The sequence below is a fragment of the Arvicola amphibius genome, chromosome 4, assembly GCF_903992535.2.
Source record: "Arvicola amphibius chromosome 4, mArvAmp1.2, whole genome shotgun sequence".
NCBI lineage: Eukaryota > Metazoa > Chordata > Mammalia > Rodentia > Cricetidae > Arvicola > Arvicola amphibius.
In genome coordinates this window covers 22594354-22612033 of record NC_052050.1, presented here as the reverse complement: position 1 = coordinate 22612033, position 17680 = coordinate 22594354, and the positions used below count along the sequence as shown (strand labels likewise).

Here is a 17680-nt window from a genome sequence, read left to right as displayed (position 1 = left end):
TCAGGGAAGACAAGACAAGCGCTTTCTCTACACTAGCCTGTGGCTCTGTCTGCTTAGAGTCTCCGTGTAGAATCCTCTGGGTGGCACTTCCCTCTCTCCCTTCCATCCCTGCCTTGAGACCTGAGCCTGTGGTGACAGGCCTGGCACAGAGGCAGGAGTGTGCACAGGACGTTGATATATTATGCACAGACATTGTTAGGTCGTGCTACCTGTGTGCCCTTGGGTGAGCCTTATCATTTCTCTGTGCAACAGAGTTCTCATGAAGTCCAACACTGTTCACTCACTTAGCTTGTCTTCTATACAGGCTTCAGCTAGTGAGGAAGAGATTTTATTGGTGCCTATTGGCCTGGAGACAATGCAGACTCTGAGGGTTGGAACCACGTCAGAAGCGTGTTTTGGAGAACTCTAGAATTCTGCCAGGTGGTGGTAATGGCACACACCTTTAATTTCAGCAACAAGAAGGGCAGAGGCAGGTGGATCTTTGAGTTCTAGGCCAGCCCTGTATAGAGTGAGTTCCAGAACAGCCAGGGCTCCACGGAAAAACCCTGTCTCAAAAAACAAAACAAACAGCCGGGCGGTGGTGGTGCACGCCTTTAATCCCAGCACTTGGGAGGCAGAGGCAGGCGGATCTCTGTGAGTTCGAGGCCAGCCTGGTCTACAAGAGCTAGTTCCAGGACAGGCTCTAAAGCTGCAGAGAAACCCTGTCTCGAAAAACCACAAAAAGAAAAAAGAAAAAAAAAAAAACAAAACACACACACACACTTTAAAATTCTAATATTCCAAGATTGCCAGAGACGGACAGGGCTTGACGGTGCAGTGAGTTCTCCCAGCCCACTGTACAAAGGATAAAACTAAGTGGGGCAAGGGAAGTGGTCACAGAGCAGCCTGGTCTGGGGCTAGGAAACAGGATGTTAGCCAACCCAAGTGCATATCATATGGACTCCCCTCTTCCCACTTCCTTCCCCGCCTGGAGCCTCTGCTTGTCTTGAGGGAAGAGCCAAGGCTCTAGAGAATGGCTGGACAAGAGTTCTCTTTGTATTGTGGGGTCTCTCTGACGATCCTGGCTCTCCTGATTAACTCTTGGTGAACATGGAGTCCTAATGGGCAGGAGGAAAGCTATCCTAATATGCTATTGCTTGGTCCACACGTGAGGTAGCTATGGGGATGCCCCATCCGTACTTAGATGTCAGCGGATGTGAAGGGGTTAGTGTAGGCACAGTAAAGTACAGGGCAGTCAGGAGTCAGCTGGAAAGCAAAGATCTAAGGAGGCCTGGAGCATAGTCTCCTACCAAAGCCACCGCTACCTGACCTGCATGCTCAGCTTGAACCCTGTGCCATAGCCATTTGCCTTTGATGTTCCGGTAGAATGTTTCTGACAGCTGATGGAGGCAGCGGTGGAGGAGAGCAGTTAATTGTGCAGATGGGAGCCAGACAGCTCAGGTTCACATCTTTGTCCCTCTACTTGCTGTGTGACTTTAAGTAAGTTACGTAATCCCTTCGTGCCTCACTTTTCCTCCTCCGTGAAGCTTTTGTGACACTGTCTGCGATAATTAAAGGCTAATTATATATCTTGCCCACTCCATCAGACAAGACGCCCCCCTAGGGCAAGTTTATCAGATTGGGTGTTCCCTGAGAACAGAGAACAGAACTTTTTTTTTTTTTTTGAGACAGGGTCTCACTATGTTGCCCTGGCATCCTAGAACTCACTTTATAGACCAGGCTGGCCTTAAACTCACAAAGAATCTCCTGTCTCTGTCTCCCAAGTGCTGGAATTCAAGGCGTGCACCAGTGCACCACCATAGCCAGCCAGAGCTCTGTCTTTATTGGAGTTGAGGTCCCCCTCCCCCACATCTGTTCTCTGAGGAGTGTTTTCTCTAAGGTCTGCAGAAGTCTGGGATTGTCCCAGTAAGGCGGCTAATAAGACCTTCTGATCAACAAGCTAGTGAGAAGGGGGTGGGAAGGACTGAAAGGTGGTGGAGTCTTGTCTGTGCTCCAGGTGGATTGTCTTCTCCGCTCTCCGGAAGCAGGGACTGACAAGGGTGTGCAGGCTCTGGCAATAACAGAAAAGCAGGATTGAGTTTTAAATAGGATTGCATTTTGCTTCCCAGAGGCTCGAGGCTCATTATGAAGCGTCCAGTCCACAAGGAGGCAGCAGCCAGGTGGGAGAACCCGCAACGAGGGTCTGTGCCCTTAGCTCTGCTCATGGATTTCAGGCTCCTTTCTTGAGAATGGTCATGGTCAGAGTCTTACTGTATAACTCAGGCTGGCCTATCCTCGGTGCTGGGAGGAATCAGGATGGACAATCATGTTTTCTTCTAACCATTCTCTGTGGCTGAGCCCAAGTATTTTGCCCCTCTGTTCACCCCTCCCCCTCCCTTCATTTCTTCAGAGATGAAAATTACCCCATTTAAATGTTAAGTGGGGACCTGGAAAGAGATGGCTCAGCTTCCAGGGAACTCCAGTTTAGGTCCCACAACCAGTTCTCAGGTGGCTTATGACACCAGTAACTCCAGCTCTAAGATATCTGACACCTCTGGCCTCTGCCTGTGAAGGTACCCACCCACATACATACACACACACACACACACACACCCCACACAGACTGTAATGGTCTGTCGTGTCCCATTAAGAGACAAGCCCTGCTCCCCATCCCCCCCCCCCATCTGCAGAGGCAAGTGGATCTAAGTGGATCTTTCTTCCCCTCCCTCCTCCCCCCCCCCCTCTCTCTCTCTCTCTCTCTCTCTCTCTCTCTCTCTCTCCCTCTCCTTCTCTCTCTTTCTCTCTCTCCCAGTCTCTTTCCATGTCTCTCCGTCTCTCTCCGTCTCTGTCTCTCTGTCTCTCTCTCTCTCTCTGCCTCTCTCTTCCCCCTCTCCCTCCCTCTCCCCTTTCCTCTTCCCTTCCATAACTCTCTAAATACATACCCAACCTCACTCTGCTTGGTGTGCCTGTCTTTCTTTGTCTCTCACCCTCTGCTGCTCCTGGTGGCATTGGTTGACCCGCTGAGGTCTCTCACCCTCAGCACAGCTCCCTGCCTGGGACCCGCTGCCCCTCATGGCCCACTGCTTGCTGCTGCCCCTTGGGGAATGGTGCCATTTTATTTTTACCATTACACATACACTCATACACATAATCAAAAATAAAAAAATACCTGGGCTTGGGGGCACATGCCTTCAATGCTAGCACTCAAGTGGCAGAGGTAGGTAGAGCTCTATGAATTTAAGGCTAGCCTGGTCTATGTAATGACTTCCAGGCTAGCAAAGGCTACAGAAGATCCCACCTCAAAATAAATAAATACCGATAACTCTTTTATATTTTTGATTTTTTTAGAGACAGGGTTTCTTTGTGTAGCCCGGGCTGTCCTGGAACTCACTCTGTAGACCAGGTTGGCCTTGAACTGAGAGATCTGCCTGCCTCTGCCTCCCAAGTGGTGGGATTAAAGGTGTGTGCCACCACTGCCTGGCTCGCTCTTCCTTCCTTCCTTCCTTCCTTCCTTCCTTCCTTCCTTCCTTCCTTCCTTCGTTTCTTTCTTCCCTTCTTTCCTTTCTTTCTTTCTTTTTAGGCCAATAAATCTTTTTTGAAAAGATGTTAAGTGGCAGATTCAGGATCGTATAACGTTAATGGGCTCTGCTACAGTTTACACTGGGGGGGGGGGGGGGGGGTTGGCTCTGAGTCTTCCACTTCTCCTTACTCCCTGACCACATTCCACCCTGAGAATCTCCAGTTCCGTAGGGGGTGGGGGGTGGGGGACGACAAGGGCACAGTCCTGTCATCAGGAGAGCTCCTGGTGTCTGGAATGAGTTCCTTGCAGGGGAGGTCTAGGAAGTACAAAATTCATGGTGTCTATTTCATTCCAGGCCTTTCCCCAAAAGGGGCTCTTATTGCAGAGTCCCCTTTACTAGACAAGCCCAAAAGCTCAAAGAGTTTCAGGGTCCCTAGTGAGGACCAAGTGACAATCCTGGAACTGATAATCTAGCCCGACCATGCCGATACCAGTTTTAGTCTTGAGCACAGAAGGCGTGGTCTCAGGTCACCTCTTCAGTGAACACTTCTCATACCCCAGAGATAGAACTGATAGCTAGTGCCTCTGAGTCCTGTGCACGTCTTAGAAAACTTATTTCCACTGCACACTCATCTTCACTCTCCTTGAGGCAGAGTGGTTTTGGTCATCTCTTTATTCTCAAGACAAAGCACAAAGTCCTGAAAGCCATAGGTGCTTCGTGAACACGCCATATGTGGACAGCAGGGCTTGGTCTCTGGCTTCCTGGGAACGAGTCTAAGGCAGCGACGGGGAGGACACCAGAAGATGAGTTGGGGGCAGTCGCTCGGGTTGAGACAGAGTGGAGACATCTGTGTCATCTAGAAACCTGTACAGAATGCCCGCCCTCCACAGCACCTGTACTTCATCCCAGGGTTTCTACCCATCTTGGGCTTGCTGTCTGGACGGCAAGTAGGGCATTGGGCTTCGAAACTGTTCTTATCGGTCCATTTATTCCCACAGGGGTTCCAAGAGGTGGAAGAGGCAGGTGATAATCAGCCTTCCTTTTAGCTAGAAATAAACATCAAGTTTATCCGTTAAGTAGGAGGCCGACTGGATTTAAGGAAGAGAGTGGGGGCAGGGACTGGTTTTTGAATTAGAAAAATGCTGGCTTCCTCCCAGGAGCTTGAAGAACCTGTTCTGTTTACCTTGAGATGTGACTGAGAGTCCCTGTCTCCGGCCCTAACACGCCAGCCCTCCTGCAGTCCTAAGGGTTGCCAGTAGGTGCCGTCAGTTCGCAACTTTTTGGTCTGTCCTTCAGGTCCAGCTCTTGGCGCCTTTCTTCCTCCAACCGCGCCAATATTTTACATTTGCCGAAAGTGGGAGGTGGCCTAATCCCGAGGCTGAAAGACCCTTGCCCAGGGACAAAGAGCAAGAAGCTATAGCAGGGAGCTATACTTTACTTTGGCTTCTCCTTAGATGTTTAGGCAAGACCCTCCCATCCCATCTACCCCCCAAATCCACCGGGCCTCCGACGATGCCCGGACAGACAGAAAGAAAAGTTGGGGAGGATGAAGAGGCGTAGGGAGAAATGAGAAAGAAGGTAGGAGGTGGGTCTCTAGATCTATTCCCACTTCCAGAAGGATTGCTGCGAGGGGTAGGGGATAGATATGCTTATCAATAGGATGTCACCCAGGGGCGAAGTGGCGTCGGGAAAATTAAGAGGCTTCCCTTTCTGGAAATCTTTGACTGCCACCTACTGGGAAATGGTCACAATAACCATACAATTACACAATGAGTACAAAGAGCGGTGCCCCCTGGGGTTGTTCAACGTACGTCTTGGTATATGGCCAATGTCAGTCTTGTAGGCCAGTCTCCTTCCAGAGTATAAACGAGGCAGTAGAGGTGAAAACATCTAAGAAAGAGGAAGAGGCTTGGTTGGCTCTTTGTCCTGGAGTTCTGGAAACAGGGTGCAGCAAGACTCAAATGGAACCTGGGGCGCGGGGGGGGGGGTCAAGCGGCAGAGGTTCTGGGTGCAAGTGAAAAGACAGCTGCCTGTCGGCGCCTCAAGCCCGGAGCTCTCCTGAACCCCTTATAAGAGTGCTTGCCCCACCTCACACAGTGTGGTCTCCAGAGCTTGAGACTGAACGTGCCAGGGAGTGAGGTAGGGTGGCCGCCTCCGGCCAAGGAAGGTGACTGAACGTAAGGACCTTGAGTCGGCTAAGAGGTCAGGTTCTCAAGGGTAGCTTAGGTGTCTGGAAAGGAATCCTTCGAGGTCGAGGAAGGGAACCAAGCAGCACCCCCTCTTCGCCTCCCTTTTCCCTGCCTCCCCCAACCCTCCGAGGGCTCTGGTTCAGAGGCTCAGAGGCGTTTTGCACGCTGGCCACCGCTTCCAAACTGAGCTGTTTTTTTTTTTTTTTTTCCTGCGGAGCAAAGGACTTTCAGATATTATAGCGGTGGCTGTGACTCAGGCCAGCGCCCCCTCCCCCTAACGGCCTCTTCTCCCGCTCCAGTTCCCCCTCACCCGCCTCTGCTCTCCCACCTCAGGGACGGCGCTGGGGGTGTGGCCAGGGGGCCGGTATAAAGTCCCGGGAGCCGGTCCCGGGCAGCCGCTCAGCCCCCTGCCCCCGCCGCCTGCTGGGCCGGGCCGAGGATGCAGCGCAGCGCCTGGGTGGCCAGGCTCGCTCCGCTCTAGCGTGCTTGCTAACTTCCCTAGCTCCGTCCTTGCCTGCCGGGGCCGCCCCGTGTCCGTCCCCACGCCCTCTGGGTCTGGTCCACTTAGCGCCCTGGGCGCTGCCTCCGGGTCCCTTGCAGCCCGCTCGCGAGTCCGCGCTCCCCTTCTGTGCCCAATCTTCGTCCTCACCATGCTGCCCTTCGGCCTCGTGGCCGCCCTGCTGCTGGCCGCAGGGCCTCTGCCGAGCCTGGGCGACGAAGCCATCCACTGCCCCCCCTGTTCCGAGGAGAAACTGGCGCGCTGCCGCCCCCCTGTGGGTTGCGAGGAGCTGGTGCGGGAGCCTGGCTGCGGTTGTTGCGCCACTTGTGCCCTGGGCTTGGGGATGCCCTGCGGGGTGTACACCCCACGCTGTGGCTCAGGCATGCGCTGCTACCCGCCCCGGGGAGTGGAGAAGCCCCTGCGCACACTGATGCACGGGCAGGGCGTGTGCACGGAGCTGTCGGAGATCGAGGCCATCCAGGAAAGCCTGCAGTCCTCTGGTAAGGCATACCTACCATTCCTTTGTCACCTTTCCCAAGAGCCCTCTTCCTTGCCACTTGGCTCCCATTCGGGTTGGCCTGGGAGGCCCGTAAAAGCTCCCAGTGAGTTGAGGAGAAGGGAGGTACGTGGCAGAGCCTGAAAACTGGCACCGAATCCCAGTGCCAATTGCCACTGGTCAAGGGGAACCTGGTACCATCCCTTCAGCTCAAACCTCTCTTCTTTGGGAAGCGGGGCCTCGGTCTCAATGGTAAGCCTGGCTCCTGAGGCGATTATGGTAAGTTAAATGACCTGGTTCAGTTACATTTGCCAGAAAACTGCGATAAGGATGGTGTGTGTGTGTGTGTGTGTGTGTGTGTGTGTGTGTGTGTGTAGCGTGTTGGGGGGCGTCCCTTTCTGTTCCTGATCCAGGGCCTGCTCCACACCCATTTTCCGGTGACACCCAAAGGTGTGAGGAACCAGGGCCTGGACTTTTCAATTGTCACCCTATAGTGAAGTGGGTCATACAAATCCGAGGGTCCGATAGTAAAGAATGAGATTTGTGCTTCCCCGAAGGCCCCAGAAGCAGTGGAAGGCAGGGCCCTTTCTGCCAGGCTGGCACATCCAGGTTTCTTGTTCCTTCCTCCCGGCAGGTGCCATCTGAGGGGACTAGAGGGAAGTACTGGCTGGCAGCCCAGAGCTGCAGAAATCTTGGGATTGTATGGGCTGAGAGGAGAGGAGGGACAGATGGACAAGTAGACGGGTTTTCAGAATCTTCCTTGCGCTGATCTTGTATTTACTTTTCCCTGTTTCTATTTCTCAGTTTCTTCTAAGAATCCTTCTCTTGCTCTTTTATTATTTCCTGCTGGGTCACCCAACTTCTAGTTTCACCAAACAATCCCGCGTTCTCTTTCCTCTCGCACTCCTGAGTTCTATAGGTTTCCTTCTCTCGCTCTGCTTTAGTTTGTTTTTCTGCTGGCCTCTCTCTTTTATCTCAGACTCAGGTGCTCTTTTGATGTCTCTCTTGGTGACTGTTCTGCCTGTCTGTATCCCCCCCCCCCCCCCACTCTGGTGATTGTCCCTTCTCGGACAGCCTTGCTGCCGCTGAGCCGCTGAGCTGCAGACTGTGCTTCTCTCTTTTCCTGCTGCTCACTCTTCCTTTGTTGCAGTCCGGATGCTGGGACTTCGGCCCCAAGCTTCCTGCTCTGGGATCCACTTCCTCAACCCTCAGCAACTTATTAGTCTGAGGAAAGCAGGATGCAGGGAAAACAGGAAGGAGGTGGACCCCAGGGGTGCTTCTCTGCCCTTCCTGCCCCTGAGCAAGGAGAGTCAGGTCAGCAGAAATAGTCTGGGAGAGGTGCCAGACTGGCACCCAGCATTGCCGGAGGGGGGAGGGTCCTGCCTTGATCTTGGGGGCAGCGAGAGAGAGCAGGAGACAGGGCTGCATGTTTAGGGTGCCCACTTGAGTCTTTGCTGTCTACCAGCTTAGTGGGGATCTAGCAGCGGGTGAGGGTGGCTGGTAGTCTCCTCTCTTCCCAACCTGAGCACGAGCCAGAAGAGATCTACAAGAGCCTTCTCTTCTGGTTGAATAGAAGCATCCCTACATTGTGGAGGAAAACTGGATCTCCTCGGGGGTTAGGAACGCCTGGTACAGTTTCTGATCTGTAGATGTGAGGCAAGTCCACTTCTAGAGGAGTCTGGAAATGGGGTGCCTTTAGGTCTGTTTTGGAATTTGGGTCTCAAGTCGCTAATTCTCCTCCCACTTCCTGACCTTGTCTTCTGCCCACACATGGATGCAGCTATCTGAAGAGGGAAGATCAGAAACCAGAAGGACCCTGGCTGTCCTTGAACTCTCTCTGCTGACCAGGCTGGCCTCAAACTCACAGAGATCTGCCTGCCTCTACCTCCTCACTGCCGGGGTTAAAGGTGTGCACCACCACCACCTGGCTAACATTAGACACTCAATTGGCAAGCTATGGCCAATGCTTCCTAGTACTTCCTTGTCATGGCCTGACACCTTTGCATCGTGGGAGGAGTACCCATAGAACCAAAGGCCATGCAGGGTCTCTTGTGAAAGACGGAGCAAGGCGCAGTCCCTACCTCACACCTTACTTTGTCAATAGACCATTGTCCTTTGCAGTCTCCAGGTTTGGGATCCATGTCCTGAAATACCTTGGTGAAGGGTGTTAGTCTATTTTTTCTGCTCTTTGCTCGTGGGTCCTTTGGCCCAAGCTCTCCTTTTTATTTTTTATAGTGGCAGGTTGTCCCTTCTGTTTCCAGCCTGCCCTGCTCTCCTTTCTAAAAGGTTGGGGATCAGCACTACCAAGGCTACCAGAGATGGGGTCGGGTGCATGCGTCATAAGTCTACAATTTCATATCATGATATTGACCCTTGACTCTTGAAATTCAAGAGAATGTTCAATGGGGAGGTCAAGCTTGGGACAGGGAGTTCCCAAACCAGGCACTAGGTCCCTCCGGGACAGGGTTAGGGAACAGGCAGGCTGGGTTAATTTTTAGTCAACACAGCAAATATTGTCCCACTTTGGTACTGGGAATCTAGTCATGTCATGGAAACTGGGCCTTCCCAAATATCCTGTGCTTTAGAGGAGAGGGGAGGGAGAACATGGCTGCCTAGTGTTTTTCCTTAATACCGACGAAGCCCAAATTATTGATGCTTAAAGCGGCCAAAGACGAGTCTCCCTTCCTCTTTTCTACCTCAGTTTCCCTCTTGGTCAAATGACTCGTCGTTTTGAGGTGTCTGACACAGAGTGTAAGGTCAATTCAGAGTGGCCGTGAGGGTGTGATTGAAGACGCTAAGAGACTTGCAGAGCCTAGGGTGAGGGAGAGTCACGGGGGGGGGGGTGGAGAAGGGTTGGTTGTTTTTGCAGGGTCTCTTGTCTCCTTAGAGGCCAGCTACAGGAAGCAACAGTGAAAGGCACCCCTTGATCAAAATCTCATAGAAACCTGGGGCGGTCTTCGATTCTTCAGCTAAGGTCTAGGGGATGAAGGAAGAGAAAAGCATTTTTGGTGGGCAGGTGGGTCCTCCAGAGCATGGCTGAAACATTCTCAGTCTGGGTGGCAGGACCCACTCAGTTCTTAGCCTGCCTGACTTGGAGGGGTCAGGGGCTGGTCCTGAGGAGAAATCATGGAGGTCAAGTTAGGCAGCGGGGAATTTTTGCCTCTACCGGGGCCAGAGCCGTACCCAGCTTCTCCCTGGAGGCTTGCCCCTTGCCCCGCTCTGCTGTGGAGCGAGGAGCAAGACTTGTGCCATGGCTGGCTGGCAGTCTGCCCAGCTCCACATGCTCCATACAGGAGCTAGAGGAAGAGACCTGCTCCGCTTTGGCAGCTCCACTTTCTAGACAAGCTTCTTGGAGCCCCCAAAACAGGAGGGGTCTGCCTCCAGCTCCTGCTCAGGAGTATTGGGAGTCTGATAGAAGGCATTAGAAGCTAACAGTGCTAGCAAGTTAATGTTTTTGAGAGGCTCAGCACTACCCCCCATCCTCTGGCCTGCTCAAGCTCCATACCTAAAGGTGGACTCTCCAGGTACGCATGGATGAACAAAGAAAAGTTACAGATTAAATGGAGAGTCAACAAACCGTGGCCAGAGAGACTGGGGTGTTAGTGTGTCCTGGCCTGGTCTGTGTTTTTGGCCAGAGTAGGGTCAGAGGACTTGAGTGGGTGGAGGTGTGTACACCTGGAAGAGCACGTGCCTGGACATGTGGTTGTTCATAAACGTTTGTGGTTCTGTGTGGGGGGTGGATGTGGACTTAAACTGTGTTATGCCCCAAGATTAGAAGCTACTCTCCTAAAATGGTGGGTTTTACTCTAAGTGTAGATTTGAACCAGGGGTCACTGGGCTGGGTCACTGGGCTAGGCCATGGAGACAGCCATGCTCAGCTATGACCAGTTAAGTCCCTCTATGACATGGGACCATTTAATTCTGACATCAGCATGAGCTATGCTTCTAGGCTCACTCTATGCCACATGTAGTTCTAGGCTTCAACGAGCTATTCAATTGCTCTCATTAATGGTGAACATCTCAGATGCCCATGGATCAGCCCCCAAGGACTCATTATTGGCTTCTACTCACAGAAGCGCCACACTGGGAAGCGGAAGTGTTGTCAAGTCTCGGGCCATCTTTTTCTGGACTCTTGAAGGCCCATCATATCAAAGCTCATCATATCTCGCTCTCAAGCTGCTGAGGCAACTCCTTTCTTTAAAAGCTCCTAAAAACTGAAAAATGGTATCAGGGCTGGGAGCCAGATTATAGCAGCGCCTGCCGATAACCCAATATTTGGGCAGGGAAGGTAGGAAAGGGGGAATTCAAGGCCAGCTTTGGCTACACAGCAAGTTTGAGTGAGGCCTCTCTGGGCTATATGAGACCCCGTCTCATAACAAAAGAAAAAGAGATAGTAGGGGCTGGGATTGTAGTTTGGGGGTAGAATCCTTGCCTCTCCCTCCCACCCGCCATCCCTGCCTCAAATTCTTCTTTAATCCCTGAACTCTGATCCTAAAAACCATCTCATGTTTACCAAAAAGAACCAGAGAGTCTGTGCAAAGGCATGTGAAAAGACAGCCAATCAGAGAGAATAAACAGACTGGTTATGTCATGTGACCCTCAGGACTGCCCTCCCTCCTCTTCGGCTGACTCTCCCAAGCTTGATGTAGGGCCAGGGGCCCCCTTAGGACTATCTTTCTGTCACATCTGCAGGAGGATGTATCTATCTGCTTTACCTATTTCTGTCCTTTAATTCTACACTAGCACATAAAAATCTCCAATCCCTGGTGAGTCAGTTTTATTCTGGTATGGAATCTTAACAGTGTATATATAAATGGTATAGATCCCTCCTTGCCTGGTGTCCCTTCGTCGGCATGCTTCCCTTCCCTTGTCTCGCAAACCAGAAGAATAAAACAAAAACCAACTTCCCGGTTTTGGCTAGGCAGAAAAATACCATTTGACCCAGAGGCAGCTCTGGGACTGTTGCCATGTATGGAGGAACCTGCTAACTACTCAGGAAAAAAAAAGTCCTGAGGCAAACCAGATGTAACCTCCTGTCGGCCTGCCAACATCTGGAATGCTGGCAGGGGCTCTGCTCTTGGGCCTGCATTGAGCTGCCAAGTCTAAGCATTTCAGAGGTGGCTCTGATGTGCTGAGAAGTTTTTCCAACCTCCTTCCCCTGCTCAGCCTTGCATTCTGGCCCTGGCTGTCAGGAGGGAGCAGCATGGTCACAATGAGGGACCTGCTGGATGGAGCAGCTCACATAGAACCTTTAGGAGGGGCCATGGAGACAGGGTCCAACTTCATGATTCGAATCTCCAGATAGTCCTTTTCCTGTTTCTGGGTGATTCACATGGACATTGAATGGTGCCCCACGTTTAAAGATGTGAGACTTAGGGGTCGAGGCTGGAGAATGTGTGTGACTGTTTTCTTTGCTCCAGGGCCAGAGTCTCTGCCCTCCCCTCCCCTCCCCTCCCCTCTCCTCCCCTCCTCTCCTCTCCTTCCCCCCTCATGCAGACACACACACTAACAGATCCAGACAGTGGGAGAACCTTTGGGGCCAGACTCCTCGCTCATGGAAAATATGATTTTGGCCCTAGGGATCCCTGGGAGGCTCAGCCAGATGCTGAAAGAGCAGGGAAGGAGACCGGAAGAGTGAGCAGATGGAGAGGGGGCTGGTGGGAGGAGCTGAACAGAGCGGGTAGAAGATCCAGTAGTTCCCTCCCTCCCACTGCCTGCCTCAGACCTCCCTGCCGGGCCCAAGGGATCCCCCTGCCATCTGGGCTACTGCAGCTGGTGACTTATCTGAATCCTGAACTGGGTGGGGTGAGGAACAAGTCAAGGACTCCAAGAGGAATATTCTTCCAAAGAGGAGTGGGGTGGAGCTGGAGGCTGCTCCTATTTCTTCCGAACAGAGGCTCTGTGATGCTATGGAGACTCCTGATGCAGGAGGAAGCAGGTGGGAGGTTGGGGGAGTGTAAACCTTTGTTCTTTTCTGATGCTGACCTCTGCCTTTCCCCCCATGGCCTACAGACAAGGATGAGAGCGACCATCCCAACAACAGCTTCAACCCCTGCAGTGCCCATGATCATAGGTGCCTGCAGAAGCATATGGCCAAAATGCGAGACCGGAGCAAGATGAAAGTCGTGGGAACACCCCGGGAGGAACCCCGTCCTGTGGTGAGCACCTCGGACCCACAGATGTTTGCTTACAGAAATCCCATTACTAGATCTGGGCTATGTCCACCCAGCAAACCCCAGCGCCTTCTGTGTATACAAGAGCCCAGGGAGAAGCCTCATTTTTCTCTTCGTGATTCCTCTTCCGCTCTGCACATAAATATGGCATAGCTGAGTTGATTGATAAAAGCAGGATCTAGGCTCCCTAGTGTTTCTTTTTTTTCTTCTTTTTTTGATTTTTCGAAGACAGGATTTCTCTGTGTTGCTCTGGTTATCCTCATACTCACTATGTAGACCTGGCCTTGAACCTAGAGCCTGCCTCTGCCTCCCAAGCACTGGAATTAAAGGCATGTGCCACTACCACCTAACTCTTGGTCCTTTTCTTGGATTCTCTGCCCAAATCTTAGAAACAAAAGGGTTTAATAAGCTAGCCACAGCAAGAGGATTTGGGATCCTACTCTAGGGTCTGGCTAATTGTTCCAGTGGGCTCAAACCTAGATGTTACTTTGTTTATTCCTTTTGCTTAGGCCTATAAATCCCCAAGGCCTCTTTCCTTACCACTCCCTCTTTAACCTCTGCCCCCTTTTTCCTGATTATTTCTTGTGAGATGGGGGTCTCACTTTGTATCCCAGGCTGGCCTAGAACTTCCTATTTATACCAGGCTAGCCTTGAACTTGCAATATAGTCCTCCTGCCTCTGCTTCCAGAGTGCTGGGGCTGCAGATACGTGCCACCTCTGCCTGCTTTTTGAGGCATGCTTTAGTGTCCATCCTTGTTAGTTGAATTGAAGCTTCTGCTTTCACTTCTTGTGTCCCTGCCCAGTACCCAGGCCTTGACTCTTTGCACAGGGCCTCTTGTTTCTCTCCCAACCCTTTTTTTTTTCCCGAGACAGGGTTTCTCTGTAGCTTTGGACCTGTCCTGGAACCAGCTCTGTAGACAAGTCTGGAGCCCCAGCTTGGTCTCCCCGTCTTTCTCTACTGAGCAGTTTTGTTGTTCACTCTCCAGCCCCAGGGCTCCTGCCAGAGCGAGCTGCACCGGGCCCTGGAGCGACTGGCTGCCTCGCAGAGCCGGACCCATGAAGACCTCTTCATCATCCCCATTCCCAACTGTGACCGCAATGGCAACTTCCACCCCAAACAGGTGGGTCTCCTCTCCTGCTGCGAGGTGCTGGCCTCATCCCGGGGAATTCCTGGCTCTCCGCAGGATAGAAAGAGAAGCTCCCCAAATCCAACCCAGACGTTTGGGTCTCCCTCAACCCTACTCGAGCCTAAGACTTTTAGCATGTTCTGTCCATCTTATTTTTTTGAAGATGAGAGACAGACTCAGAAAGGAGTAGAGGGGCCCTGGGGAGCCCACACCACCGTGTGAGTTCATGGCGAAACTTGCCTTCCTTCCAGAGCTGTTTGGAGCTCTTGAGAATTCCCCATCTGTGCCCACCTCCTTCTTCGAAGTAGTGCTCCTTGTGTCTGAATGTCTGCAGCTTCATCTGGGCTTAGGGACAGACCCCAAGTTATGAGAAGTCATGGAGGAAAGAGCCCACACTTCCACAGCTGAGCTCAGATTCTCGGGTGTAGAGCCGGGTCTAGTGACCCGAGACAGTCGTGGGGTGGTGGTGGAAGCTGACGAAAGAGGGATCAGGAGAGAAGGCAGCGGGTAGCGGCCTCACATTCACTTACTCCTTCAGAACGCCCCGCGTGCTGGTGTGTGTGTATATAGCAGGAGCAGCCCGCTCCATCTCATTCTGGCCCATCAGGAGGGTGGTATATCTTGGCAGGGTACTGGAGTGCCTTGTGCTCAGTGTGGTCTGGGAAGCTTTGGCCTGCTTCTCTGGGTTGTATGAGTGTAGGGACATAGGTCACGCCCCCCTACTAGGGAAACAACCCCAGTGTGGGCTGCTACTCAACCAGCAGAGGCCTCACTAGGAGGATGACACTCCTATCCTGGGTCCTTCCCAACGCAGGAAGATAAGGGTGTGATGGGCCAGAGATGGCGCCTCAGAACCCGTGCTTGGCCTATCTTCAGCCTTCATCCCAACACAAATTCCATGTCTCAGTTCTTAACAGCACTGCTCCCCCCCCCCCCCATTAAACAAACCAAACCAAAAACACCTGGCCATTTCTAAGAACAGTTTTGGGTTTTGTTGAAAAACAAGGAGAAAGTGCAGAATTATGAGTCTCGTGTTGTGTCGTCCCCCGTCCCCTGTCCCTTCCCCAGGACTGTATAACAGTCCTGGCTGTCCTGGAACTCATGTTGTAGACCAGGCTGGCCTTGAACTCACAGAGCTCTGCCTGTCTCTGCCTCCTGAGTACTGGGGTTACAATCATTAGCCGCCACCACCCAACTGCAGAATTACCTTATACTGGGCCCTCATCACAGCTGATTTCATTACTCGTATCGAACAGTAGTGGGGTGCACTGATGTAAGTATTAACAGAAGTCCAACGTACCGGGATTATACCGGGATTTGTTTTTCGTGTTATATAATGCTGCTTGTATTTTTACCTCTAATTTCTGTTGCGGCAAAAAAGCTGTGACGCTTGGTTCTTTATCCCCACACCAGTTCTGAGACTTGAGCCAATCTGCATTCCAGCTTTGAGTCTGGCTTTGAAATAAGCTTCTGGGCATATTTCCCACCCCCACCCCTGGGCTAATTCTGACCTGAAGTTTAGCCTGACCTCTGTTCTTCTGACCTTGACTTCTGTCTTTATTCTGATTTAAGTTTCTTGCAACAGTCCTCCTGCCTCTGCTTCCTAAGGACTGGGGTCACAGGCATTGTGCTAGCCTAACTGCTTCTGACTTAGGCTGCCCACTTTACCTGGCTCACATTTTAGCGTTTTAACCATAATCCCTAACCCAGCTTCAGCTGTGGTCCAGATGCTACCTTTACCCCAACTTGGATCCTGCTCCCAGCTTTAATTCCACGTTTCAAGTCCCAGCCCAGTCACAACCCACCTGAAACATCTTCAAAGAATCCAGCCTTTACAATCCTTCTAAGTCTTCAAGTCTAAGGACTTTCTTAGGTCCCTGACCAGAAAGAAGCTCTCTAGAATGTTTCCTTGGACAAGTCTCACTCCTGCAGTGAGCTCTAGGGACTGGTACTCAAAAAGAGCCCCTGCCTTCAGCTGTCCTTTTGATCTGGGGGGCCGGGCTGGAAGTGGTGGGGTCTTCCTGGGAACTGACTTCTCCTTTTCATGCCCTTTCTTGGCAGTGCCACCCCGCCCTGGATGGACAGCGTGGCAAGTGCTGGTGTGTGGACCGGAAGACAGGGGTGAAGCTTCCAGGGGGCTTGGAACCCAAGGGGGAACTGGACTGCCACCAGCTGGCTGACAGCTTCCAAGAGTGAGGCCTGCCAGCAGGTGGGGGACTCAGTGCCCCCCTACTAGGCCCCTGTGCTCTGGGGGCTGTAGAGTTGACCTGGCGTGGAGTTTTGGTCTGAGTCCTGGCTCTTTGCCTCCTGCCCTGCCCAAAGTTTCCCTTGGTGGGTGTGTGTGTGTGTGTGTGTGTGTGCGCGTGCATGTGTGTGTGCGTTTGTGTGTGTGTTTATGGGGCACAAGTGTGGCCCATGGGGTAAGCCTGAGCCTAGAGTACCCACTATGGGCTTAGATAGCCCAAGAGGTCTGAGTGTAGCAACAGGAAGCCCCAGTGTGTTTTTCAGATCAATCTTGAATTCATTCATTCATTCATTCATTCAGCCATCCAAAAACATGTATTGACAACATACTACATGCCAGCTTTAGTGTTCAGCCCTGGGAGGCCTCATTCTGATTTCCTCTGATTGTGGCATGCTAGGTGTTCCTTTAAGGTGACCGGAAGCCTAAGGAGAAAAGAAACCTCATTCTTGGAGTCAGAGAGAAAGAAAGTCATGAACATTGACCACTCTCCCTCTCCTCAAGCTAGTCAGTGTGGGAAGGTGTGGAGTGGAAGGGGGCTTAAGGCTCATGAGACCCTCCCCCCACGCTCAAGCTAAACTTCATTGCTGTTCCCTGTTTTCCTTCCTCAGATTCTCCAGAGGGAAGCAATTGAGGGACAGGGCCCATCTTTGGGTCTGGTCTGGGTGTTGGGTCCTCTGATTAATTGCCTTGCAGATGAAGCTCTGCTGTGGGAGATGAAGGCCTGAGGACAGGGGGTGGAGGGGTCGTCTCTTTGAGCAGTTAAGAGCGAAGAAAGGATGTAGGATTGGATTGTGTGTGTGGAGGACTGGATTGGATGGAGAGGATGCTTGGGGATGAGGAGCTGCCGAGGTCCTGGCCTGAGCCCTAATTGTGGTTACTGGTCACAAAGTCACCAGGAGACCCTGTCTTTCCAGCTGCCCGCTGCCTATGGCCCCACCTCCCTCCCTATATCACCCTTCCCTAACACCTCCTGTCCCACCTCTCTCTCCTCCTGGGCATTTTCTGGCTCACCTGGATAGACTTAGAGACCTGCTTGTTGGCCGTGATGTCTTTTCATTCATTTTTTTCTTTTTTTTTTTTTAAAAAAACAAAACAGAACAAAACCAAAAAACGTCCAGATAATTGTGTTTGGCTTATTTTTTTTTTTTTTTAAACCGTTAAAGACAGGGATGAATCCGGGGTGGAGGGAAGTGGGCCCTGCGTGGTCACCAGACCTTGTCCTGCTGCAAATCAAAAGCCTTCTCGCCAGGGGTCTCCCAAGGTACTCTCAATGGAGGTAGGATCCTGTGGCTTTGGAGGAGTGGCCCAGGAAGCCTTATGGGGCCACATCCCAGTGGAGCTGGGGCGTTTCCTAGAGTTCGCACAGGGTGGGTTCACAGCTAACTGATGGTGGGTGGAGAGGGCACTCTGCACTTGAGGGACAGGATGGTGGTGGTAAATCTCAGCACATT

At 52.1% G+C, this 17680-nt stretch overlaps 1 protein-coding gene and 1 long non-coding RNA gene across 5 annotated transcripts; one reads left to right on the top strand and one right to left on the bottom strand.

The window, feature by feature from the left end:
- Window positions 1-4154: 4154 nt before the first annotated feature.
- On the bottom strand, window positions 4155-7142 carry LOC119811292. Of its 4 annotated transcripts, none has more exons than XR_005284966.2 (4): window positions 6704-7141; window positions 5312-5390; window positions 4684-5234; window positions 4155-4546 (listed from the first exon to the last, which is right to left on the bottom strand). It is a non-coding gene; the product is annotated as an uncharacterized LOC119811292 (long non-coding RNA). The 4 variants fall into 4 exon arrangements; XR_005284968.2 differs by having other exon boundaries at window positions 4684-5231; XR_005284967.2 differs by having other exon boundaries at window positions 4684-4888; window positions 6704-7124.
- Window positions 6075-17307, top strand: Igfbp4 (insulin like growth factor binding protein 4). The gene is made up of 4 exons (XM_038325062.2): window positions 6075-6688; window positions 12697-12842; window positions 13844-13978; window positions 16046-17307. Exons 1-4 carry the CDS (start codon window positions 6340-6342, stop codon window positions 16178-16180), a joined length of 765 nt encoding a protein of 254 aa, XP_038180990.1. The 5' UTR covers window positions 6075-6339; the 3' UTR covers window positions 16181-17307.
- The last annotated feature ends 373 nt before the right edge of the window (window positions 17308-17680 follow it).

Excerpts from the sequence above, each read along its gene's own strand:
- Igfbp4 (XM_038325062.2), top strand. The coding sequence starts at position 6,340 with ATGCTGCCCTTCGGCCTCGTGGCCGCCCTGCTGCTGGCCGCAGGGCCT. Across the intron at positions 6,689-12,696 it reads GGAAAGCCTGCAGTCCTCTG|ACAAGGATGAGAGCGACCAT; the intron begins GTAAGGCATACC and ends CATGGCCTACAG. Across the intron at positions 13,979-16,045 it reads GCAACTTCCACCCCAAACAG|TGCCACCCCGCCCTGGATGG; the intron begins GTGGGTCTCCTC and ends CTTTCTTGGCAG.